The 27,098-nt window shown below is 43.7% G+C and overlaps 1 protein-coding gene across 2 annotated transcripts in view; it reads left to right on the top strand.

The window, feature by feature from the left end:
* Window positions 1-27,098, top strand: part of URI1 (URI1 prefoldin like chaperone) — a 63,399-nt gene that overhangs the window by 13,367 nt on the left and 22,934 nt on the right. Inside the window, exons 2-4 of one of the 2 annotated variants that reach the window (XM_035117478.2) lie at window positions 11,633-11,667; window positions 15,121-15,199; window positions 17,594-17,729. In XM_035117478.2, coding sequence (XP_034973369.1) covers window positions 11,633-11,667; window positions 15,121-15,199; window positions 17,594-17,729 — 250 coding nt within the window. Of the gene's footprint in view, window positions 1-789; window positions 11,668-15,120; window positions 15,200-17,593; window positions 17,730-27,098 lie in introns of those variants that run through there. The other variant, XR_009557800.1, reaches the window with a different exon arrangement.

Raw genomic sequence — 27,098 nt, forward strand, 5'->3', positions numbered from 1 at the left:
CAGTGAAATCAGCCTTCTACCTGGGTTTGCATGCAGACGTTAAGGATGAGCTGGCAAGAGGTCCTAGACCGCAGACTATGGATCAGCTCAGCAAAGCGGCGCTAGCGGTGGGGGTGAGACAGGAATCCAGATGGTATGACAAACAAGCGACGCGCGCAACAAAACCTTGGTTCCCACGCTCTCAGGACAGACCACATCACCAAACCCCACCCCAGGGACCGCCCCCAGACCCGCCCAGACCAAGCCCAGAGCCGGAACCGATGGAGATCGGGGGAGCGCGCGCGCGGGCTTTTCAAACCCCGGCGGCGCCAAGACGCAAGGAGGGAAGAGGCGGGAATTGCTTTCTCTGCAACTCCCCCCGGCATCGCGTCAGAGACTGCCCTCATCGCAGAGAGTGGCAAGGAAAGGCGGGAACGGTTGTACCTTCCCCCACTGACGTAGCACCACAGCAGGGAAACGAGACAGCCTGGCTGCAGGAGACAAGGGGCAGCAGCCAGGCACAGTCAGCAGTGAACAGCCCCAGCCCGCCCACCCGCACAGAGAGGAGCAGAGCCAGCCCACCCCTCCCAGAGCAGGAGTGGTTCTAGAAGTCACGCTGACGCTCCCAAATGGCTATCCCCTGACAGTCCTCGCCTTAATTGACAGTGGTGCCTCAGCCAACTTCTTCTCGAGAAACTTTGCAGAAGAGCACCAGATCCAACTTCTGCAGCTGGATTTTCCCCTGCATGTGGCCACCATTGATGGCAGAGAGTTGCTGGGAGGGGCCATCACTCATCAAACCCCCCCCCCATGAGAATGACAGTGGGAAGGCACTCAGAGACACTGGCTTTCAACGTCACGACCATCTCAGACCCCCCCATCGTTTTGGGAATGAGCTGGCTGGCGCGCCACGACCCCTCCATAAGTTGGCACCAGAGATGCATCACGTTTGGGTCGGACTTTTGTCTGGAACATTGCATGCAGCACCAACCAGGGGAGGGGCCTCCGATAGCCACGGTGGCCACCATGCACGTCAAAGGGGGTGAGGCGATACCCAAGCCGTACTGGGACCTGCAGGAGGTCTTCAGCGAAGCGGAGTCCGACCACCTACCTCCACACAGGCCTTTTGACTGCCAGATCAACCTGGTGCCTGGGGCAACGATACCCCCAGCCAAGCTGTACGCCATGTCAGACCATGAACTGGAGGATCTGCGCGCTTTCATCGACAAGAACCTCAAGCGGGGGTTCATCAGAGAAAGCAAGGCAGCAGGGGGCAGCCCGGTCTTCTGGGTGGACAAGAAAGACACGCAACAGCGCCGTCTGGTGGTGGATTTTAGACGGCTGAATTCAGTGACAGAGCCAGTGGCTTTCCCCATGCCCAGAGTGGATGATCTCCTGACAGCGGCACGCAGGGGCAAGATTTTCACCAAGCTAGACCTAAGAGGGGCGTACAACTTGATCAGGATCCGGGAGGGCGATGAATGGAAAACCACGATGTTCACGCCTCTGGGCTCTTTTGAATATCTGGTGATGCCCTTCGGGTTGCAAGGGGGCTCAGCCTGCTTCCAGGCCTTCATGCACCACGTCCTGGGGTCCCTCCTCTTCAAGAACTGCTTGGTCTTTCTGGATGACATCCTTATCTATTCCAATGACCCAGTGCAGCATGTGAAGGATGTCAGGGAGGTGTTGCAGCGCCTGAAGGACAACCACCTGTATGTGAAGCTGGAGAAGTGCAAGTTTCACACCAAGGAGGTAGACTTCCTGGGCTACAAGCTGTCAGACAAGGGGCTGGCAATGGACAAGGACAAGGTGCAGACCATCCTGGACTGGCACAGCCCCAGGACGCGCAAAGATGCCCAACGCCTACTAGGCTTCGCTAACTTCTACAGGAAGTTCATCAAGAACTTCTCTCGTGTCACGGCTCCCATCACCGACTGCCTGAGAGGCAAGCAGAAGTTCAGGTGGACACCAGAGGCACAAGCAGCGTTCGAAAGCCTCAAGAGGGTATTCGCTTCAGACCAGCACCTGTTCCACGTGGTGCAGGATGCGCCCCTACGCCTGGAGACAGATGCTTCTGATAAAGCTGTGGGAGCGATTCTGTTGCAACTGGACGCCAACAGAGAGTGGAGACCCTGTGCCTTCTTCTCCAGGAAGCTGACCCAGCCTGAACGCAACTACACAGTGTTTGATAGGGAACTTCTCGCGATCCACGCTGCGTTCCAGCACTGGCGACACTTCCTGGTGGGCGCCAAGCACCCCATCCAGGTGTGCACAGACCACAAGAACCTGGAGTTCTGGAGAACGGCCAGGGTGCTCAACCAGCGGCAGATACGGTGGGCAGAGTTCTTCTCGAACTTCAACTTCTCCATCCACTACATCCCGGGGGAGCAGAACGTCAGGGCGGATGCCCTCTCCCGCAAGCCAGAGTACATGGAGGAGGAGTTGCCACCAGCACCCAGGCACGTTTTCCCCCCATCTGCATGGTCATGCGGTGCAGCAGTGGTGAGCGAGGCAGAACTCGCAGCACTGACGGCAGCGGATGAATTTGCCACCCGCATCTTCAGAGACCTGAGAGGGGGGAGGGAGCAGGCCAAAGACTTTGAGGAAAGGAGGGGTTTGCTTTTTTACAGGGGAGCCCTGTACCTCCCGACCAAACAGCTGAGAGGTAAGGTTCTCAAGCAGATGCACGACAACCCAACGGCGGGTCATTTCGGAAGGGACAAAACCACTCACCTAGTCATGAGACACTTCTGGTCGCCAGGGGTGCGGGAGGATGTTCGGGATTATGTCAGGGGATGTGACACCTGCCAGCGAGCAAAGGTGGTCAGAGCGCCACCAGCAGGTTTGCTGGAGCCATTAGCCACACCGCACAGGCCGTGGGAAGTAGTGTCCATGGACTTCATCACAGACCTGCCGTCGTCCAGGGGCAAGACCGCAGTGTTGGTGGTGGTGGACCTCATGTCCAAAATGTGCCACTTTATACCGTGTGCCAGGGCGGTCTCGGCAGAAGAGACGGCCAAACTGTTTGTGGACCACGTATTCCGACTGCATGGATTGCCTTTAAGGGTTATTTCGGATCGTGGCCGCCAATTTGTTTCCAGGTTCTGGCGACGGCTCATGAACCTCCTGCAGGTGGAGGTCAGCTTGTCGACGGCTCGGCACCCGCAGACCAATGGACAGGCGGAGCGGGTCAACGCCATTCTGCAGCAGTACCTGAGATGTTACGTCAGCCAGAGGCAAACGGACTGGGTGGATCGCCTGCCACTGGCAGAATTTGCCTACAACAATGCGGTGCACGTCTCCACAGGGGTGTCGCCCTTTAAGGCCAACTACGGGCGCGACCTCAGATCTTTCCCGGAGAGGGAGGGGGAGGAGGAGGAAGAGGGCCCACAGGCCGAGGATTGGGCAGAGGACCTGGAGACGGTGCACCAGCAGCTCAGAGAACACTTGGAGAGGGCCAAGGAAGCGTACAAGAAGGGGGCAGATCGCCATAGGCGGCCGGGAGAGGTCATCAGGGTGGGGGACAAGGTTTGGTTATCCTCGGAAGGTCTTCCCACCAGGGGTCGATGCAGAAAGTTAGCACCCAGGAGGCTGGGCCCCTTCACGGTCACGCAACAGGTCAACCCGGTAGCCTTCAGGCTAGCACTGCCGGAGGACATGAGAGTGCACCCAGTGTTTCATAGATCACTGCTGTCGCCGTACAGGGAAAGTACCAGGTTCAGGGACAGCGATCAACCTCCAGAGGGAGGGGGGGAGGCGGGAAACGCCCGACAGCTCAATGAGGCAACTGAGATTTTAGACTCAAGGAGAGGGGTGAGAGGACTGGAGTACCTGATAGCATGGGAGGACACTCCGCCATCCCACAATGAGTGGATACCGGCCACGGAAGTACCTGAGGAATTTTTAGTGGAAGAATTCCACGCCCTGTTCCCCCACAGGCCCAAGCCCTGGCACATGGAAAGGGAGGGAGAGGGGGAGGAGCAGGAGGAAGGGATAGCAGGCAGCAGCTCCCCATGGAGATGGGAAGCGGAATTTGAGGACACGGAAGAAGAGGTGTGGGTTTCACCGAGGTCAACGACGTCAGAGGCAGGAGAGGACTGGCAGAACATTTTTACTCCCACCAGCTCTGATGCCACTGACTTCTTGGGATTTCCGTCTTCTCAGGGGGAAGGAGAGAGATCGCAGGATTGGGGGGAAATTTTCACACCCACAGGCTCGGATGCCACTGACTTCTTGGGATTTCACTCGTCCCCAGCAAGCAGAGAGCCACTAGGGAGGAGGAGAGAGGAGCCTGGGAGGGGGGTGGATGTGAGGGACAAGGGATACAGGGAAGTCCCTCCCATCTTAAGTTCCAGCCCATCACCAAGCGCTGGAGAGAGTAAGGAGAGCTCTGCCTCCAGCGGAGAGTCAGGAAGTGGTGTCCGAGGCTCAGGCAGGGTTGTGGAGCCCATGCCTCAGGTGGGACAGGAAGTTGGACGCACGGGGGGGGGGAGGCCAATCCCCCCAACTCCCGAATTGCGACGCAAACGTAGGGGGAAGAGGTTGGGTCTGCCAAAGTTGTGGTGCTGGAAGAAAACGCGCCAATCGCCATTCGGGAGTTCTGACACCTCACCTTAAGGATGCATTTTTATTGCTCTGAACACTGTAAATAATCAGCACTTAATAAAAGCCTTAAAAGACCATGCTGGAGTCGTTACTCTAGAGTAGCCATACCAGGCCCTCTGACAGGCACCAAACTGAACTTTCACCTGCAAAACAAGCTGTTAAACTAGTTGAGATTTATTTAGGACTCAATCACAAATTTCATTTGAAGTTATGGTTAGGTATTTTATGATCATGCACACATGATAATTGGAGGTCACCAATTGTCTCAGGAGTTCTAAATGTTTTTCTATACCCACCCTACCAAATAACCCCGGCTATGTGTATAACACTTAGCCGTTTAAGTACGTATGTCACAGACCAGGCTGGACTGTCGGGTACTGACTCTTGGATTCATGTTCCTCCTTCTGAGACAATCTGTGCTTGAATCCGCAGGAAAAGGTAGAATTAAAAAATCAAATAAATCGCTTCATACATTTCAGCAAGTGTGGCTTCATGAGCCATTTTAAGGGAGGGAGGAACCCTGCCAGTCAGAATATAATTAATTATTGTGTCCATGCTACCATGATAGCTGATGGGTTGAGTAGAAATGTAGCTGCCATTTTCTTTGATGGTAGCTGCTCCCTACTTTTTGTACTTTACCCATTGCTTTTTAATTTGCTCTTTAGGTACGTACTTGAGAGTGATACGGTAGTAGTGATAGTGCTAAGGCACTAAATGTGCTCAAAGCTGCAGTCCTATGAACACTTATCTAGGAGTAGGCCCTATTGAATTCAGTGGGGTATGCATCACAGAAAATGTGTATGTAATTGGACTGCACTGTGTATAAATGACAAGCAAGCCTGAAACAGCCCCCCTTTTTTTGCACGGAGAGGCATATATTACAAGTGGGACCTGCAAGAAAATATTGCAATGCAGAGTGCTGCTGTTCAGGATGCTAGCCAGTTGTGCTCTTTTCCTGAATACTCCATTCTTCCCCCCCACCCCCCAGCCAGTGTTCCATTGCCACTAAACAGGCTTAGTTTTTACTGTTTTGGGGATATTCTCTCCCATTCATTAGGGGAGTAGCCCTCTAGGTGTTGGACTCCCATCAGCAAGGCTGGTACTTGCATGAAGCAGAGTGAAGCAATGTGCGTCAGACTGCAGATCCACTCTCTGCCCCACACCCACAGATACACTGTTTCCAGCTCCACCATGGCGTTGCCCATGCCATCACATGCAAGCACTGCTAACGCTGTGTCCTTACTACTGTCACTGTGTCATGGTGGCAGCATGAGGTGCAGTCACTGGCAAGGGTGGAGTTAAGGAGGCAGGGCTGGCAACAGTGAGGGGACAGTGATGAGGGCAGGGTGGTGGCAGAGCAGCAGTTATGTGTGTGGGAGGGATTTGGAGCAGCAAAGTATCCCAGGCTTTCCCTACCCATCAGCCTCACCCATGATCAATGGTTAGCATCCTCTGGAAGGCCACTGGTTTCCCAACCCTGCATCAGTCTTCCTTCCCCACCCCTTTAAAGATTTTTTTTGGACTTTTACCAACCTTGGGGTTTGGATGGTTCTGCTTTAGCTATGTAAGGTTCCATGCTTGGTGAATGATTTCACTATTAGTATAGAGGATAATCTTGCTTTAGCCTCTGTCTGCAATTTGTGTTTTCTACCAGGAAGTTGGATCTGCAGAGTTTCAACATAGTTGCTGAATCACGTGCCTTCAAGCTGCTTTACCAGTATCCCCCCCCACATCTGTTCAAGTGATACTGAATTAGTTTATTAATTTATTGAATGTGGTCATTTGGGAAAGGCTATAGATCAGGGTCCCCAAACTAAGGCCCGGGGGCCGGATGCGGCCCAATCGCCTTCTAAATCTGGCCCGCAGATGGTCCAGGAATCAGCATGTTTTTACATGAGTAGAATGTGTCCTTTTATTTAAAATGCATCTCTGGGTTATTTGTGGGGCCTGCCTGGTGTTTTCACATGAGTAGAATGTGTCTTTTTATTTAAAATGCATCTCTGGGTTATTTGTGGGGCATAGGAATTCGTTCATATTTTTTTTCAAAATATAGTCCGGTCCCCCACAAGGTCTGAGGGACAGTGGACCAGCCCACTGCTGAAAAAGTTTGCTGACTCCTGCTATAGATCATGTACTTTGCATGCAAAAGACCCATGGTTCGATCCTGGTACCTGGGAAGGAGTCCTGTCTGGAGAGCCATCACCAATCACTATGTCACTGACCTAGATGAACCATTCTTCTGTCTTGGTAGAAAGACAACCTCCTATGTGTCAGTAATTCGGCCGTCCCGGGGGCCAGCTGTTAGACTGGTCCCACAGGCCAAAAATGCGATTGCTCTCACAAACGTGATGAACAACACACAAGTCAGTAAATAAGGCTTAACTGCTTTATTTACATATAAACAATTTGGGAGCTCTACATCATGGCTCCCTCTCTCTGGCATCACAGCCAGTAAAGAGAAAGAAGAAAGAGACAACAGTCCCACGTAGTACAGCAAGATAAACATCGTGTCTACGTCACTTCCACTCTGTGGAAATGAAAACACATACAGTCATATGATACACAATAACCCTATGACTGCAGATGGTTGAATGAATCTCCTAACACTATGATGGGGCTGGAGCATATTTTTCTTCTTAATCTGCTCTTCCATACCCCTTTATGGGAAATATCAAAAGGAAGAATATGAAATTTAAAATAGATTGGTGTTATTGATTTTTGTCCTAAGGGGCTAAGGGTTGATGAAAACAGCATATGTCCATGTGCTTTTCTACTGATGGTCCATTTTTTCTTCCAAGGAAAAAAAAGACTAAAAAAAACAGCAAAAAAAGCATATGCTTCCAATTTACATATTTACTAATTAAAAAAAGCTTCCTGGAAACATTAAGCAGACTATCTTGAGTAACCTTTAACATTGTAGCTAATGGATATCGCCTGGAAATTTTCATAGAAGGTCTTCTAAATAATGTAAATGATTATGAATATGTAACTAGTTAATATGCAGCTACGAAAGGATTATCATGTAGAGGTTAATGAACACGCTGCACTTCACGGTTTGTGGGGCTTTTGCTTTTGTGCCTTTAGCTCACTTCATGCTTGGAAAGTCATGCATTGGGAATGGAAAGCTTCCTGTTTCCCTTTCTGGAAATGGGGCACTTGAGCTGGAACTTTCTTAAAAGGTTTCATAAACATTTTTAGTGTTGTTCAATGCCAATTTCCCAAACCTTTTCATTATACAGCCCATAACAGTAGTAGTACCGGTAGTAATGGCAGTACTTATGTAGCATATTATTCACATACGTTAGTCTAGTAATCCTTATTACAGTCCTGTAAGGTAGGCCAGTGTTAGTACCCCCACAATGCCGAGAAATCGGCCAGTTCATTCATACTGTGAATATACTTTGAGTTTCATAAATTCATAGAATGGTAGAGTTTGAAGGAACCCTGAGGGTTATCTAGTCCAACCCCCTGCAATGCAGGAATCATACCTGACAGATGGCCATCCAACGTCTGTTTAAAATCCTCCTAGGAAGGAGAGTCCACCACCTCTTCTGAGAGTCTCTTCCATTGTCAAAGAAGCTCATACTGTCAGAAAGTTCTTCCTGATACTTAGTTGGAATCACCACTGTAGCAAGAAAAGCCACTCTAGCATTAAAGCATTAGTGTGTGCTCCCATGTGGCCGAGCTGAGTCAATGCAGTGGGAGGAAGAGGAGGAGCAGGCGGGGTAGGGAGGAAGGGCCACAGCTCACTAGCAGAGTTTCCATCCCGCATGCAGAATGTCCCAGGCTCAATCCCTAATGGCATCTCCAGGTGAGGCTTGGGAGAGATGCCTGCCTGAATCCCTGCAGAGCCACTGCCAGTCAGTGGCATCAGTATTTCTCAAACCTGAGTTTGTATGCTACCTACTTTCTGATTTCTTCATGCACGTTGATTCTGTCCCTTACTTCCTGATTCTGAATTTAGTTTGCTGTAAGTGTTGTTCACCCTAGTCCCGTCCCCCCCAATCAAAATCTGAAACCACAATTTGTGCACTAGCTATGGCAAACTATGGTTTGTGGTAACCATTTACGTAGTTTGCGTAGTTTGGATGTTGTGGTTGACTATATGGAAGAAGTTATGGTGAATCACTAAGAGAGACAGAGGAGGAAATGCATACGGTAAACCTATAATCCATTTACAGGGTGTCTGAAATGGAGTCAGTGGCTTGCAACTGAGGCAAAATTTGAACCAGCAACCTCCTAGATCTAGATTGTGGTTTATTATCTTGGCAACAATGCTAGACCAACCAATGAGCTACAACAGCTCTTATCTGAGGACATTAAATTCTTATTTTGATTTATTCTGCTGGAAGTAATGAATAGTTGCCTCATTCTTTTCCAAAAAAACTATTAAGGAACTCTGATTTTAGAAGGGGGAAATTAAATACAGTAGAACACATCTATGTCAGCTACATTTGTTTTAAGATATGCAATTTTTATAGTGTATGGCATAGAATAGGATGATTCTTTCTGTCTCTTCATGTGCAAAAATGACAAGTTTACAACAAATGGATGGGATTTTATGAAAGTAATATTGCTTTACATTTTTAAGTGGATTGTGCAAGCTTCACTCAGGCTGAGTCTACAATCTACCTTGGAGTATCTGAATATAAGCCAAATCTTCATAGTTTTGCCAAGCCCCATCAGTCCCCTCTTTACAAAGAAACCATCTGCACCTGTGCTTTCATGGAACATTGAAGATAAAACATAATTATTCTGGCAAATGTTCCCAGTAGTTGCTTTCACATGTTAGCTTGTTTGTGGGTACATGAGAAACAAATATTTGTAAAAATGATTTGTGAAACCCTATATCCAGATTGGAAATAAGTATGAGTTACTTTATTAAGTTCCTTCTACATGCAGAGTTTTCACAATCCTCAGAGTAAAATTGGTATACATTTACTTCTGATCATACAGTCTGTGGTCCATAGAGCTATTTGCATACTGTATATGCAAACCCTTCTGCTCCCTAGCTGGGGCACTCTATATTTCCTCTACTGAACATACCTTCTTTTTACTGGTTTGGATTCTGGAGCATTTCTTACCTTATGAAGAAGCATTTTGGGAGTGGAGGTACAAGAACTACGGTGGAAAGAAGGAGATTCAGAGTGCTGAAGAGTCCCTATCCATGTTCAGAAGTGTCACCTGCAGTTCCTAACAATTAGACAATAGTTGAGGGAGCTATTCTGAACCTGTAACTTCCCTCTGGGTGAGAATACAGTGGAACCTCTGTTTTCGAACGTAATATGTTCCGGAATACCGCTCGACTTCCGAAACGTTCAAAAACTGAAAGCAGAATCCTCAATTCAATAGGGAAACTCAAAACGGAAACCGCATTGGATGCTCGGGTTCTGAAAAACGTTAGAAAACCAGAACATTTACTTTTGGGTTTTTGGCATTCGGGAACTGAAACGTTCGAAAACAGAGCTTTGACTGTAGCAGTTTGGGAGATGGGGAAAATTATTTTTGTGGGGGCTGCAGTGCTGGGGGAAAGAGTAAAGCCCCTTGCTTACATGTTGTGGTCCCATTCCTGATTGCGTCTTTAGATGCATGCACACATTTTAAGGGGCCAAAGACCTTTCAGCGCAACTGATTACCTATTGTTTCCCATGTGTTGCATATACAGTAGTCTTACCAACTTCCTTCAAAGTTGTATTTATGTTGTGTAGATAGCTCATTTCCCATGAGCTCATGGTATAATATTTTGTACTTGAGAAAGTGCTGCTGTCACCATTATGCGAGACAGGCATTTATTAGATTGGGGTAGTCAATGTGGTATCCTCCAAATGTTATGGGCTACAACTCCCATCATCCCTGACCATTGGCCTTGCTGGCTGGACATTGTTGTCCAAAACATCTGGAGGTTACTACATTGGCAACCCCTGTACATGTATTAGATAATGAGTCACTGACCAACAAGCATCATAACTCCGTCTCCTGTGTTCACATTGTTTTGTAAACTATTCAGAGGCAGTGCAGCTTTACACTGTTAACCATTTAAGTATGGCTTCGTGTGTGCATTTAGCTTGATGAATACCAGAAACGCCCTTCTCTCCTTCCACAAATGTGTCCCACTATCTTGAGAACAACTGGAACAGCCCTTATATATACATTATACCTCCAAGATACAATAAAGGGAATGGTAAAACCCTCTCCTCCCATACCTTCTATATGTGAATAGATTCCTTTGTCACTATGAGGGAGTTTTGAACTCGGGTATTGTCATTACTATTATTATTTATTATTAGTGTTCAAAGCCCAGAATGTGTTTATCAGATTTGAATGCTTTAAAATGTTGGTAGTGTAAATAGTGGGATCTAAAACTTTCATGTGTTTTGTGATATTTTTTTATTGTTTAAATAGTGACAAGAACCTGGTCTTCTAATGTATTTTGGATTAAATAATATTCCTCTTTCCAGAAGTCTGTAAATTGATGGATGTTATAATATTCACTTTTGTGTATGTGTATATATTATGTTTCTGAAATTGTAATCAAAGTTCAAATTGTTTTTTTTATATGATTAATCAGATGTTTATTGCACCAGGGTGAAACTGAAGGTCAGATTACAGTTTAGAGTTGTATTAATGAAGAAAAATGTTTTTATGGGTGATTCTGTTTTAAACAAACAGCAAACATGCACTCCTCTTATAAATTATATTTGCTTTATTCTGCAAAGCATGTAACATTGAAAACAGATGTGTAGATAGTACAAAATATTAGTTTTATCTTGTATCATGTGTCATCTCGTTGTTATGGAGCATGCATTGTATCAAAATATGAGTTGGGGAAGGTGTAATTTATTCTATGGTTATCAGTTTGGATTAGAGCATTGTGATAAAGTGGGCTGCTTAAGAACGAATGTTCCCGCGCCTTTGCGCTGACAAATAAAAATGTATAGTGAGACGCCACCAGATCTGTAAAGCGTCTGCTCTAGTTTCTGAAACATTGAGTTTGCAGCTGTGTGCTTGGCCTTGTTTTTTCATGAGCAGTTATCTGTTTTAATGACAGGTGGTCACTAGCTGCCAAGAAAAAATTCAGCACTGGTAAGTGAAAAATGTTTGCTTGCATGCCTATAATACCAATAAAATACTCTACGTGTGTCTTTAGAAAAGTGCAATGCGTATAGTCTTTGGAAAATTGACCAAATTCAAATAATGCTATATTTTGGTACATAATTTTGATCTTGTCCTGGTTATTGAAATGCACCCTTTGCATTTCTGTGATGCTCTATTGCACTATATAGTCATACTTTAAATCTGCATGTCTGTTTAAACAGACACACACTAATTCCCCCTTTCCCCACCCAGAGTAATCATATAGAAAGGCTTAAGTCTATAAATCCACAAAGCACAACTATATATTTTTGTTTCTGTTCCAAGAAAGCTAAAGTGGCAGTAAAGTGCAGTGTGGTTGGGCACTGAAATAGACTTGGGAAGTATCCAAAACGTGTGTATAAGAAGAACTTTGAAAAATCAGGTCTGCAATTTATAAAGGGGTCTATTGGCTTCAAGATAGATAATGGCCTTTTCCCATTTTATCCAATTGCAATGAAAATATATTCGTTTAAAGCCTTAGGTAAACGTGAGACTTCAGAGAGATTATTATCCCTTAAAATATTATCCCTGGCTTGTCTTTGTTGCTCATTTAATGTGATGCTTTTTTAGTTAATAGGAACCATCTTGGGTAAATGAAAGTTTCATATGAGTATCTGACAGGAAAAGGTATATTTAATGGTGAATGATTTTGTATGAGTTATAGAGAGATAACACTTGATCTTAACAGATACCAAATTATGCTACATCCATGCTGCGTTTACCAGGATTTTACGGAGAGAACAACAGGAGCCTTCTTGATTATTGTCTGCAGGGTTATTGCAAAATCACAGCAACTGCCCCTTTTAGTGGAGAGATTAAACTTTTGGTTATACACCATCAAGCATATAATATTTTAAATTTATTTTAAGAGGCTTTTCTTCATGCCCAAAAGACCTCTGAGCAAATAATTTATAGTTCGTGTGTGTAATAAAATGTTTGGGTTTTAAAAAATAGTTTAAATGCACATAAGTTGCAAGCCATGGATAAGACGAATGGGGAAAGAGGGGAATCAAGACCATCTTTACACCTCATCATCTTAAATTGTGACCATTGGTTTGTAGAAAATGGTCTAAAACTATTGTGCTTTGCTAATGTTTAAAATTCAGAAACCGCATTAATTTCCAATAAGATGGAAATAATAATAATAATAAATTTTATTTATACCGTGCCCTCCCCAGCCAAGACCGGGCTCAGGGTGGCTAACATCAGGTATAAAAAACAATTGATTAAAATACAACTTAAAAAGAGGATTAAAATACAACTTAAATGCAGCCTCATTTCAGTGGAAGCCCAGAGTCAAAAACTGTTTGTGGGGAGAAAACATCAAATCTTCACCAAGGCCAACTATCCAGTCTGGTCCTACGTGGGCCAGAAGAAAAAAAAAAGCCAGGGAAGTCCCCAAATAGGGGTTCCATCACAGAAGGAAAAGGAAAGGGGGGGAGGGGGACCAGGCTGATTCCAAGCCAAAGGCCAGGCGGAACAACTCTGTCTTACAGGCCCTGCAGAAAGAAATTGGATCCCGCAGGGCCCTGGTCTCATGAGTCAGAGCTTTCTACTAGGCCAGAGCCAGTGTTGAAACGATTGAGGCTAATCTGACTTCCTTAGGGCCTGGGACCTCTAGAGTGTCGCTATTTATGGACCTTAAGGTCCTCTCCTCTGCGGGGCATACCAGGAGAGGCGGTCCCGTAGGTACGAGGGTCCTAGGCCACAAAGGGCTTTAATGGTCAAAACCAGCATCTTAAACCTATAGTGGTTTATAGTGGTGCCCAGTATAAAAAGATTTCTGCTTGAGAATCTGAAAGATTCACGTCCATTCAGAATTGACAGGGCTGAGCTAGATGGACCAATAGTGTGGCCTTCCATAAGGCAGCTTCATCTGCTCCTTTCTAAAATTGGGTGCTTATCTGAATGTGCACCCCTATGCTGCGCCAACTGGTTCTGCACAGCTGCATGAAATGAGTTATATAGGATGAAAGTCTTGCCATGCAGGGAGTGGAATTGCCAGTGTAAAGTGGCAAGGCAGGGGCATCACCATGGTTGCTTGGGCGAAGGAGATGTCCCTTGTCTCCATCTCTCACTCAAAGCAGTAGTGGATCATGGCAATAGTGGATGCAAACAGGCAACCAAAACGCATAAGAAAGTGGAAGGTAGATGTTTTGCAAATATTTTGACATACACAGCCAGAAACATTCTCAGGATAAAATATCACTATAAAATATTTTGAAAAGCATTTCAAAACAACAATTTAAAAGGTCCCTACATATTCCTCTATGGCAGTGATGGCCAAACTTGGCCCTACACCTGTTTTGGAACTACAGGTACCATCATCCCCGACCACTGGTCCTGTTAGCTAGGGATGATGGGAGTTGTAATCCCAAAACAGCTGGAGGGCCAAGTTTGGCCATCACTGCTCTATGGTAATCACTGACTCTATGCTCACACATGCAGGCATAGCGCTGTTACTGTGAATCTTGTGCAACGCTCCCGTCCCTTTCAGATATTCAGTTCTAAGTTTTGTAATAAAGTTTTACAGATGGAGTGCCACAGATCTGATTTCCTGGGAATGTCTGTTTCTGTGTTGTATTAGTTAAGCCCTTATCATGATCTGCCTGTTTCTTCCCTCAGACTAGTAACCTAGGTGGTCAGTTTATTTATTTTATTTGTTTGAAATATTTATAAGTAGGGAAGTACGAGTGTAGAGTAAGGAATCTATTGACCTGATAGGCACTGTGCCCAGCACCCATCCACAAAGGTAAATGGTTTTCACTGAATGGGCTAAGCATCTTCTTTTACTACAGTTGTTCTCTTACTGCCTTACAGACTGTGTTGTGATCATGCCAGGCAAAGAGAACAGTTGCACAAAATGAAGACCTTTTATGTTCTTCCCTGCACAAACCCCTTTAAAATTCGTTTGTAATTCTATTGATTTAAACATCAAACCTCCAAAACAGTCAGATATGCTATCCTTAAGAAATGAGTCCCAAATCACAAATGACAAGTCTCGCTGTCTCTCGAGATATATATACATCTACTCAGAAGTAAGTCCTATTGAATTCAGTAGGGTTTACGCCCAGGTAAATGGATATAGGATTGCAGCCCAATAGAACTTGGTCTTACGCTATCATATTTTAGCTATCTTCTAGGAATCATTTTCCCTCCGTGGGCAATGTGCATTTGTGGTATTGTTTACATTATTTTCACGCACCTATTTTACAATAGGGAATTTAGTAATGCCTTGAAAGTATTTGCAGCAGGGTCCATTTTTGCATTCTCTGAACCATGGCAATTTCTCTCTCTGCTTTTATATTCAAACCCCAACTGAAAAGTTATTAGCAAACTTGTGTACCTTGTTCTTAAAGTTTGTTGGGATTGAAAGTAACATGGTTTCAATTCTGCCAACAGGAAGAAGGTGGAGAGTGACTATGAAGCTCTTCAGGAACGACTTGGCACATTGCCTGACAAACTCTCTTATGATATCATGGTAGGTACTATTTACCAGTTCAGTGGAATTATAGGCAACCTTGTTTATTATGGTCCACTGCAGATAGCGTTGCACAAACTACTAACCAGCAGTTGTCCTGTGGTTTGTACACTGCTTTTTTCCTTCTCCTTTGCACACTCTTTCCCTTTCCATAGGCAGCCCTGGTACAATGCAACCATGGTTAGGGTTTGCAGACAATGGTTTAAGCTAGTGATGTATAATGTTAACACTGGTGCAGACATATCATTGCACTACACTTAGCTCCAAGAAGGATTCAATTAGCCCATGAAATGCTTGTGACCATCTAAAGGTTGTTAGATTTGGAACATCATATCTGTGCTAGAGCTATTTGCACTTGCTTTGGATTGGCTCTGACTGACCACTCCAACCCTTGCAAAGGTGGGGGACCAATTAGGTAAGGCATTGTTCAGTTGGTGAAGAACTGTGACAGGGAATACCTTCCCTAATGAGGTGTGTCAGTCTCCAGTCTCCCTCCCTATTAACTTTTAGAAGAAATTTGAAAGCATTCCTGTCTACACAGACATTTGATGGTTGAAAGTTCTGTCCCCGTTCACCCTGAAATTATTAATTTGGGAGTATGTGATTGCTTTTAAGAGTCTTTAAACTTTTTTAAAAAAGGTTTTAAAGTATTTTAAAGAAGTTTAATGGAATTGTTTTAGTATTGACATGTGTGCTGCCCTGGGTTCCTTTTGTGGAAGGTGCAGGATTTGTTTAATAAATAAATAAATACAGTAATGAAGGTATTGTAGTTAGCAATGATTGATTATAGACAGTGTTTAAATGTATGTTTTCCTATTCCTGTCTTGTTTCTTGAAATCTATAATAAATTATAATCTCCAAATTTTTGACAGACATACTAAGACAAAATCAAACACGTTTGATAGAGCCTGTTTATTTTATTGAAACCTATAATTAAAACTGCAATACACACTAATTTCCTGTGAGGTGGAGAAGCAAGAAAGCAATCGTATTTCCTGAGTTTTAAATTGTGGGTATTGATTTGTATAAAAAGCTAGTTTTTGTTTCATGGAAACCAAAAGAGATATTTTCTTGTTCCTTCCATTCCTAGGATATCTCAGTTGGACTTTTACTCTCGTTGGGATCTGTATGCTTTTAAATTTGGGCTAATTGTCAAAGATTTCAAATTCAGTATTTCAGTGTATTCACAGAACTTAAGATGTTAGTAATGAAACATAACATTCTCTACCTTTAGGATTCTAACTAAAATGCTAATGGATGGAACATTAGAAGATAATGTCAGTTTCATGACTCGGCAATGTGCACACATCACGTGTCCTTAATTTATTTCCTGGTTTTATGGTGAAACTCATCTGGGAACATAAAAGCATGCTATATTTAAATAATAATAATGACAATAATAACAATATGAGCTCTTGTACTTGTGTTGCATTAAAGAAGCTTCCATGGAGAGACTTTTGTTCTGGTTTGCTACAAAATTAGCTGAAACAGAGACCTGCTTGCTTGATAATATAAAACGAACTGAAGTTATTATGGCCCTAAGAGTCCCCCCCCCCCCACCACACACCGATTGCTTGGTCAGTTTCAGTATTGTCCTGTAAGATTTAAGAGTGATTGGTAGGACCCAGACCAATCCTTGCTGTTAAAGGCCAACCATCCCCTGACTCTTGACTTGCTCTTGTCATCCACCTTCCAAGAGAGCAGTACATTGGATGTTGGTAGATCTGCATTAAACGGTTTGCTCATATGAATCCATTTAAAAGTTAATTTTATGTCCAGTTTCTGAGAAACCAGTGTCTCTTCTAGGTGCCAGCTTTCTCGCGTGGAAAAGGTTGTTGGCTAAGTAGATGCTCCTGTAACTTCAAACATGCCTGGCTATGTTTTACTTCCACTGTTGGAGATAACATGATTCTGAATGCCAGTTTTTGGGAATCACAATTATGGAGAGTGCTATTGCACTCAGCTCCTGCTTTCGGGCTTCCCATGGGCATCTGTGAGAACAGAACTAAATGGGCAGTTGGCCTGATCCAGCAGGCTCTTATGTCTGAACATGATTGCCTCCCTAGACCTGACTTTGTAAGTTTGAGCAGACTCTACATTTGTGGTGCAGTTGATCTGTGGATCTTTGTGCCAAATGATGTGAGGGTAGCTAATCATAAAACATGGATAGAAAAATAATTAGACATTCATGAAAGCTAGGGATTAATTAACACTGTCATTGATTAATTAAAATCTTACATTATACCATGACTGCCAATTGGTATCCTGAAGCTTTAAGACTGCCAGCAAGCTCTCGTACTAGCCATTGATGAGATATAGGACTGGATGTTTCTCACTATTGCACAAGGTAGACTTCCTTTCATCTTCTTTACCATTGCTTTGTTCCTCTGACAGGTACCTTTTGGTCCCCTTGCTTTCATGCCAGGAAGACTGGTTCACACTAATGAGATCACAGTTCTTCTTGGAGACAACTGGTTTGCAAAATGTTCAGCAAAGCAGGCCAGCAGTCTAGTGGAGCACAGAAAAAAACGTAAGTATCTTACTAAGATCGTGAAAATCTCTCATGTTGAGGTGTGGTTCAAAAAAGGTCTAAATGAAAAGTTTAAAAAGGAGTGCTTTATTGTACTAACACATAACAAATTAAAATAAAAACTTCAGCTTTGCAAATTACTGCATAATCGAACTTCAGAGTGCGCAGATCAGAATGTACTTGTGACGCAATGCTTAAAATGAAATCATGAAATGGCAATACTGATTGCATTAACATATAGTACCGTAATACTTCTCAACTGTAAATTACAGTAGGCAGCCTTCAATACAAATATTGGCATAGTCATAGAATTGTAGAATTGGAAGCGACCCCAAGGGTAATCTATTCCAATCCCCCGCAATGCAGGAATCACAGTTAAAGAATCCCTGACAGATGGCCATCCAAGCTATGCTTAAAAATCTCAAGTGAAGAAGAGTCCACCACCTTTCGAGGTAGTCCATTCCATTGTCAAACAGCTTTTACCGTCAGAAAGTTAATCTTCTTTCTGGTAATTTGAATCCCTTGGTTTGGTTGCTCCCCTCTGGAGCAGCAGAAAGCGAGCTTGCTCCATCTTCTATGTGACAGTGCTTCAGATATTTGAAGATAGCTCTCGTGTCACCTCTCAGTCCTCTCTTCTCCAGGCTAAACATATTCACCGCCATCAACCATTTCCAGACCCTTTATCACCTTGGTCTCCTTTCTCTGCACAAAATTGACTGGCGTATAATGAAGGATAATAAAATAGGATTTTTATATTGCCTGTTTTCATTCATTATTTATTATACTGTACTGCTTCTGTATCTTACGTAAGGTTGGGGGTATTCTAGATTGTTTTAATTTTTGTAGGACATCTTGGTTCTCCTCTTAAAGAAAAGCTGCATTGAAATGTATTTTTTTTTAAATGCACCCATAAATAAAATTATTCCAGGCAGATAAAAGTTTGATCTCTTCATCCTGAATTTGATCCTTTGTCTCTCAAAGAATTGTTCATTGTTAACATTCTCTTCTTTTAAGAAGCAGTCTATAGACTATAAGAATTATGAGGCTTTATAATGGTTTTATAACAGTATTAAGGGCACAACCTATACTGAAAGCATCACCAGCTAACAGAAAAACAGAATTTGTGAAAGCCCTGCTGTGCTGGCAGAACTTGAGATGTACCACTACCATGAATGATACATAGGCTGAACAGCTAAAATGGGATGGAATTATAGGTAGAACGTGGATGGTACAAGGATGGAACATTTTCATTGTATCCTGTTTATCTTCAATCTTATCGTCAGATGTCCAGAATGCTGCAGACATTAACATTCCCTTGCAATCAGATCTGCATAGCTGCTGCTTAGCTACCTAACCAGCTTTAAGGTTCTGCTACTTCCATATAGGGGACACGGGTGGCGCTGTGGGTTAAACCACAGAGCCTAGGGCTTGCCGCTCAGTAGGTCGGTGGTTCGAATCCCCGCGACAGGGTGAGCTCCCATTGCTCGGTCCCAGCTCCTGCCAACCTAGCAGTTCGAAAGCACGTCAAAGTGCAAGTAGATAAATAGGTACCGCTACAGTGGGAAGGTAAATGGCGTTTCTGTGTGCTGCTCTGGTTTGCCAAAGCAGCTTTGTCATGCTGGCCACATGACCTGGAAGCTGTACGCTGGCTCCCTCAGCCAATAGAGCGAGATGAGCGCCGCAACTCCAGAGTCGGTCATGACTGGACCGATTGGTCAGGGGTCCTTTTACCTTTATACTTTTTCATTGGCCGCATCAATGTTGTGAAATGTTCTCTGTGCTAAAAGGTACTTCAGTATTGGCATTCAGCCAGTTCTTGAAGACACACCTCTTTAGATAAGCATCCGCTGATCTGAGCGTCTTTCTTTTATTGCTGTTTCAACTGGTCCTAATTCTTGTGCTGTTCTAATTGGCCTGTTTTATTGTACATTTTAACTGTGGGTGTTTATTTTAATGTTTTGATGGAATTCTTTTATTGTGTTTTTAAATTGAATGTTTCTATTTTTGTTATCATTTTATATTTGTAAACTGCTTAGAAGCCTCTGTGGCAATTATAAAAATTTATACCAATAATAATAGTTTATACCAGCCCTGGTGCAAATAGTCTGGGAGGACAAATGGGAAAAAGCCATCCTGCTTCCTGGCCTCAACATTTCATAGGATATGCATAGGATTCATAGGATAACGCAGCACCCACCATTATATAAACCCCACAAAGGGACGTGACTGCACAGATGATAAGGCATGAGCATGGAGCTATGTCTCTTTGACTCCATGTTGTATGCATTTGGAGCTCCAAGGGTCATTTCTGATGGGAAACTATGCAGAAAACATACTTCACACCAAACAGCTGGCCTCAGAACACAGAGGGAAACTTAAGCACATTGCCATTGCAAAAGATGTGTGTGTGTCAGGATGAAGCACAGCACACAGGTAAGAAAGGGACCATGTCTTGCTCCCTTTGACATGTTTGAAAAAGCATCTTCTGAACTTTCCCCTCTAACATTCTCCCCTCCCCCAGCAACAGTGGGAAGTTAGTGCCCCCACACCAGGGGAGTCACTTGGTGACACACACAGGTAAGCTCTCTGTTCGTACAGGCCAGGTGATCCAGTCCACCCATTACCACTGTTGGTCAAACAGTTGTTAACACCTTTGCTGTGCAGGCTCACAGCCCTGGTGTATGGAGCTGAACCCAATGTCCTCTAAAACCCATGGGGAGGAAGGAAACAGACATCAACACTCTCTGACTTTCTACTTTGTAGACAAAAAAACTACTGCCTATCCAGGTTCAGGGACTATGTGCTTCAGCTGCTGTTTCTCAGTACTCTCTTTCCTGCTTCACTCTCCATAGACCTCTCTCCATGTCCCATTCTGTGCTGACCACGAGGGAGTCATCCCACCTAAGACCAGCAGCAGTGACCAAAATGCTCCCAGCTCCATGAGATCATTAGCCCACTTGCTCTAGACCCTTACAAACCCTGTGACACAGAGTTGCACAATTGGTTAAAGAGTCCCCAGCATGGGGTTGGTGCTATCAAAAACACTGTACTTGCTGTACTGCTGTCTATCAAGCCCTTATCCAAGGTACACATCTTGTTGGAGTGACTAGCCAACAATCCCACACATGTTGTCTTTTCCTTTCAGGAGATTCTCCATCCCAGATGCTCTCTAGTAAATGCTTTGATATTGCCACATGTGGTGTTGCTTTGTTGCTAGGGAGTGGTCGGTAAGCCCCCGGTATGGAAGTGGAGTATTTCCGGGCATCCCCAAACTGCGGCCCTCCAGATGTTTTGGCCTACAACTCCCATGATCCCTAGCTAACAGGACCAGTGGCCAGGGATGATGGGAATTGTAGTCCAAAACATCTGGAGGGCCGAAGTTTGGGGATGCCTGGTTTAGACAACACTGGGGAGGGAAGCCTAGTAATAGATTTGGTGACAGCGGCCCCTCTGCTGTCTGATAACTCAGGTTCCCTTGACTGTGAGGGGGCAGTCTAGGGTGAGAATTTGGGGGGACTGGTTGGTAGTGTAAGAGCCACCTGAATGACATGCTGATAGCAGGTGATGCTGGGGTGAGAGTTGTAAAAGCAATATACATCAATGCTGTATGTTTCCTGGAGGGTAAGGGTGAGGCATTTACAGGTCTGCTGATTTGATACGGTATTAGTTATAGATGCACCTGAACTCTGTCTTGTTTGAATGTCCTGAATTGTAAGCTTATACAATTGTAAGTGAACGAGCAGGGCAGGAACTGTTTGACCTGCCGGAAGGCTTTCTGGAAGCATCTGTTTGACCACTGTGTGAATCAGGATTCTAGGCTACGTGGACAGCAGGGCTCTTTGTATGTTCTTAACTGCCCACCTCCACTTGCCCATCTCTCAGGTAATGGAACTTGTCATTTATTGTAATGTGTGAAAGTTGGCTCACCTTTGGGTAAAACTTGCTTGCATTTCATTAAAAAGAAAACTCCAAAAGTCATATAAGCCTGGATGATGATGATGATGATGATGATTGAATGAATTAGTCCATTGCAAATGAAAAGAAACATATTATCAGAAAGCTTTTTAAAAGTGTATGCATTACTGCATGCATATATGCCCCCCCCACGTGTGTGTGTGTGTGTGTGTGTGTGTGTGTGTGTGTGTGTGTGTGTGTGGATATGAGAGAGAGAGAGAAACTATTTCTAAAGGCACAAATAAGTCATCCTTAGTCCATTCAGAAACATGTAAACTCTCCATAATATCCAAAAAGGAATATTTGTTCCTTTGATTCTTGACACAGAGTGAAGCTCTGTTATAAAGCCTGATCAGAACAGAAGGGTGCTAGCAAATAATATTTCAAAGCTACGAATCATACTTGCAAATCGTATTTGTTCTCAGTATCTAATTATAATCTATTAGGTAAATACTGCTTTTAATATTCCTCAAATGTATACTGAAGACCCCCAACAAAAGCTTTGTTAAAACCCAGATAAAGTTACTTAGGTGCCAAATCCTCCTACACAATCCCTTAAAAGCAAGAAAATAACAAGTTGCATTAAAGGAAACTTCTTTACTGTGCCTTAACACCCACATGTCAAATTAACAGCTCTTGCTGATGACTTAGTACCTCCACGACGTGTTGCCCTCCACCTCCAACATATTAGGGTAAACAATGCTCTCATTACATTTTTTCCAACTCTCACTGAAGACCACAATTGGATCTCCAGCCAAAAGCTGCATTAGCATGGTTTTACGCTATACATTGTGCCTTGACGATGTGTGTGGTGAGTTCTCTTTTGTGCAGTATAATGGCATGACTGAGGACGGTTTATTCTCAAAATACCAGTTGCATAAGAAAATTATAAAATAGAGAGAAGCTATAAGATATTCACACTAAATATTTTTGATGGAGGAAATTCATACATTTCAAGTTTTTCCTCCAACACTCTGTAATGTCTCTTTAATTCACTTTGCAGATAGGTCTTCTATATTCAGAAGGAAAGAATCAAGCAAGCAAAAGCAGTTCAGTTTTCTTAAACAATTTCTGTATCAGACTTGACTATTGCAGTTATTAACTAATTGAGATCTGATATGGGTGCTATTTATTTATTTAAGGAATTTACACCCTGTTTTTCAAGGGATAGGCAATGTTTCATGCCCATGAAAAACCTTTATCGTGATGGACTAATCAAAAGACTTGAGTTTTAATTCCGCAGATTGAAAATTATAGGCCGACTATGTTTTGGCTATTGATCAAAGTCAAGTGGTATAACAATTTTAGATTATTGTCTTCTTCTTTACAGTTTTTCATTACTCTTCCAAGCACTATGCTCACCTTGTCAGGCCGCTGAACTGAATCTGATTCCAAACAATATAACTAGACAGTGCTCTGGACTCTTTCACAGAGTCTGTATATTAGCAGAATCAGGTTCAGCTTGCAAATGAGTTTAAGAGAACCAGTGACTAGCTACTGTCTTACAACCGTTATCAAATAACAGTTCCTTCTTAATAGATATGTATGTGTGAAGCCAAATGTTTGTAATACAGAACTCATGCAGTGGGACTGAACATGTTGGGTTGGGCTTTAGGGCCCTGTGAATCAGGCAGGCCATGTGAAGCAGGAACACAGTTGGGTTGACTGGGTTGCCATATTAAAATCCATCAGGGTTGTGGATATTTCAGCACTGTGAAGTGATCTCTGATGCTTGATGTATACATGAGTTCAGTAGAAGCCTAGAGACTGTAACACATTTCTTTTGTCATTGCTTTCATAATTCATTAGTAACCTTAAACAAAAAGGCATCGGTGTCCTGCCAATACTGCAGTTTTTCTGCTATGTGAAACTAATTAATTAATTAAACTAATTGATTTTTAAGCATTGTTTCTCATCTGTGAGGCTGAGCTGCTTGTTTTCTTTGCTGGATTTCCAAAACATTGCAGAGCCAACAGAATCTACCTGAAAGCCAGGCCACTGTTCCCCAAGATTAGCAAAGGTGACAAAATCAGACGGCGATCTTCAATGTTAAAAAAGATTTTACGTAGTTTGAACATCAGTATCAGAAAAGGAAAGCACTTTGAAGACTCGCTCACTGGCTCTTGGACTTGCTTTATTCACTGCTAGGATGTGGAACCTGTGGCCTACCAGTTGCTGAGCTAAATTCTCACCATCTCTGGCCATTGGCTATGCTGGGTGTGGCTTCTGGGAGTTGTAGTCCATCAACACCTGAAGGGCCACAGGTCCCCCAACTTTGATTTCATAGATACTTTCTTTTTCATAGATAATAGAGTAATGTAAAAAATACAGAAAGGTCCTGTAAATACAAGCAGTTACAGATTCTCTTAGCATCACTGTTAGAATTTTGGCATTCTTGATCTCCTCCTCAAATGGCAGCTGCTGGGACTCCCAGCTCAAATGGAGGCCATAGCAGTGTGGGAGCAATTATCTATTTTTTGACTCTCACTCCACTAGTGGAGCTGCTATTTGTCTCTTGGGAGGTGAGGATGGCATACAAGTACCCTGCCATACAGTACCTGTGTTCCCCCCTCTGCCCCACCCACCTACATACAGCAAATAGCAGCTCAGATTGAGCCGTGATTGAAAAGAATTAACCCCATTCCCTGTGCTCTGACCCCATCTGAATTGAAGGCCACTCCATGAATGCCTCTGCCCTTTTAAATAAGCCCCTGGATCTACTGATGGCATATTTTATGCATGATTGTCCAGTTACAAGTTGACTTAAATGCCATTCTGCACATAGAAAGAGACAACAGTCCTAAAATTATAGACTGTACCACTTCAGATGGGAGTGTGAAAAGTGGGAGTCATCTTTTGTTTTATGCTCTCCCACATGCTGTAGTGCACGTGGAAATATTCAGAAATATGACATACTCACCCCACTGCAGTCAAAAGTAGTACAGTCCTGAATTGTACCATTTAATTCTTCCTACTGTACAGTAACTTCAGTCCCACATAGATTTGTATTTGCATTAGTGTTTTTCAGAGCAAACAAACATACACAAAGGTGCAGGATCAGGCAACTACGATTGTAGTTCTGTTACATTGTAACATAGGACAAAAATATTTTGTTTCAGGCAGCTTTGGTTGTGACGCCCCAATTCTTAAAATGTGAATGAAATCTAAACAGTACTTGCTATCTTGAACCTGTGCACATGGACAAGTGATTATGGTACAGTGGTGCCTCGCAAGACGAAAGTAATTCGTTCCGTGAGTTGCTGCGTCTTGTGATAATTTCGTCTTGCGAAGCATGGTTTGCTGCGGCAAAAACAAACAAACAAAAACACAAAAAAAACCCCCGTCTTGCGAAGCATGGCCATAGAAAACTTCGTCTTGCGAGTCACCAAAAACATCGCAAAACGCTTTCGTCTTGCGAGTTTTTCGTTGCGCGACGCATTCGTCTTGCGAGGTACCACTGTAATCTGCTGCTGTTTGCATGAGACTGGGCATTTCTGCCATTATGGCCTCTCCATCTTTGGCATCCTAAATAGTTGCTCTTCAAACGTTTTTCGGTATTTTTTTCTCGGAGTTAAAATGTGTAGCCTTGTTAAATACAAAGAGAAATTTGAATAAATACCTTGGCTTCTTTACATGTTCTGACAGCCTGTAACAATTCCTGACTCTTGACGTACTATAAACAGACATATTTGGTAAGCTAAACGTTTCAGAATTTGCTTTCTGTTTACCTTAAATCACTAATATCAAGGGGTGCTGTATTCAGGTGGTGTCTTTGCTAGTTTTATATTTTACTTGACAAAGTTTTGTGAAACTGATTTCCATATTCCTTTTTTAAATGAGATGTTGGTTTCCCAAAGAATAGTACCCCTGTTCTTTATAACTGCTTCTTAACCTTGACAAACAGACATGCAGAGTAATCTTTTAGGGTTGAATTGTTTCAAGCATTGATTTTGCATATAACTTGAAGGGCATGTTTTCACATGCTTTTGGTTTGCCAGACAACTGGTATAGACATGTTTTGGTATGAGGGGATAATGGTGGTTAAATACATCCGCTAAGATGTCTCTGTGAAGTATTGTGTCTGGATTACGCCATTTTTCTCCGTAAGCGGCTCCATGGATTGTGTTCAAATGAGTAGTTAAGAATCAGCAACCTCTACTTAATTAATCAAACAGATAATTTATCTTTTTATAAAGATTAGTCTAGCCGGGTTTTAAGTAATTGCTGACTTGTGCAGCCATTATCTCCAAGATTAGGAGTCTCTGCTAATAGCAGTTTATGTCTTTAAGAAAAAAGTTTCAAGATTTAATTTTTGGGTTTGGACATACCTAGTGGGGTTCTTTACTTTACCACTCATCACAGGCCCATCTACCATGCTACAAACTGGTTTTAAGCTTCACTAATATTACATAAGCAGTTTCTGATACAAGTAGTGTAACTGGGGGGGGGGCAGACTTTTAAAGCCATGCTGGGCATTTAGAAGTACCGCATTTTTCGGCTTCCGGATTCAGCGCCAGCGTCGATCGGCGGGGTTTCGTCTCGTCTCCGAGACGGCCCGTCTCTGCTAGGAGTGGGGAGGGCAGCGAGAGCAACGCTGCGCCCCTTAGAACCTCGGGAAGGGCGTCCCGAGGGCAATTTGCTCGGCACAGACCCAATCCGGACTCCCCAACTCTTCGGTTAGCTCTAATAAGAGCTCCGGAGCGAGGAGGGTAGAAGTCGCGGGGGCCATTTTGAGCGGCAACGTTATTCTAGCAGGGAGAAGCTTCAAGCCGAAGGCGGAGAGCGCTGGATTCTTCCGAAAATAAAACGATTGGAAAAGACTGTAAGTAACCTCACGATTTGGATTATAAAACAATTTGGTCTGGGAGAGAGGGGAGAAAAGAGGAAGCCACCCCCCCCCACGGCAACAAAGAGACAGTAAATAGAAACCCGAAGCCATAAACAGAAGATTTGTAATTCAAAAGGATCCCTCAAAGGCATCAAAGAGAATATCCCCTTTGATGCAGGGTGAAAAGGGGAGAGAGACTGTGGTTTATGACTGCCCTGCAGCAATGAGGTAAAGCCTAAGAAAAACCTTTCTTTCCCTCGGGAGCCGGCAGCCTAGGCAATTCAGTGAGTTGATCAGGATTTATAAGTCAATTTTTACTTCACTTTGTATTTCTGGACTTTGTGGAATTTCTTTTTTGGCTTAAGTGCTTGTGAAATGTGAGTTCGAACTTTATTGTTAACAAGACTTGAAGAATGCAGCCAGCTTGTTAAAATGGAGTCGAGAAAATAAACTGTGATCATATTCCACCCCACGTGATAAGTTTTGACCTTGGCAGGACTGAAATATGTCAACAAAAAAGTGTTCCCCTGAGTTCCAGCGGTCTGTTTTGACCTTAATGTGGGAAACAAGAATAGAGTTATGTCAAG

The sequence above is a fragment of the Zootoca vivipara genome, chromosome 6, assembly GCF_963506605.1.
Source record: "Zootoca vivipara chromosome 6, rZooViv1.1, whole genome shotgun sequence".
NCBI lineage: Eukaryota > Metazoa > Chordata > Lepidosauria > Squamata > Lacertidae > Zootoca > Zootoca vivipara.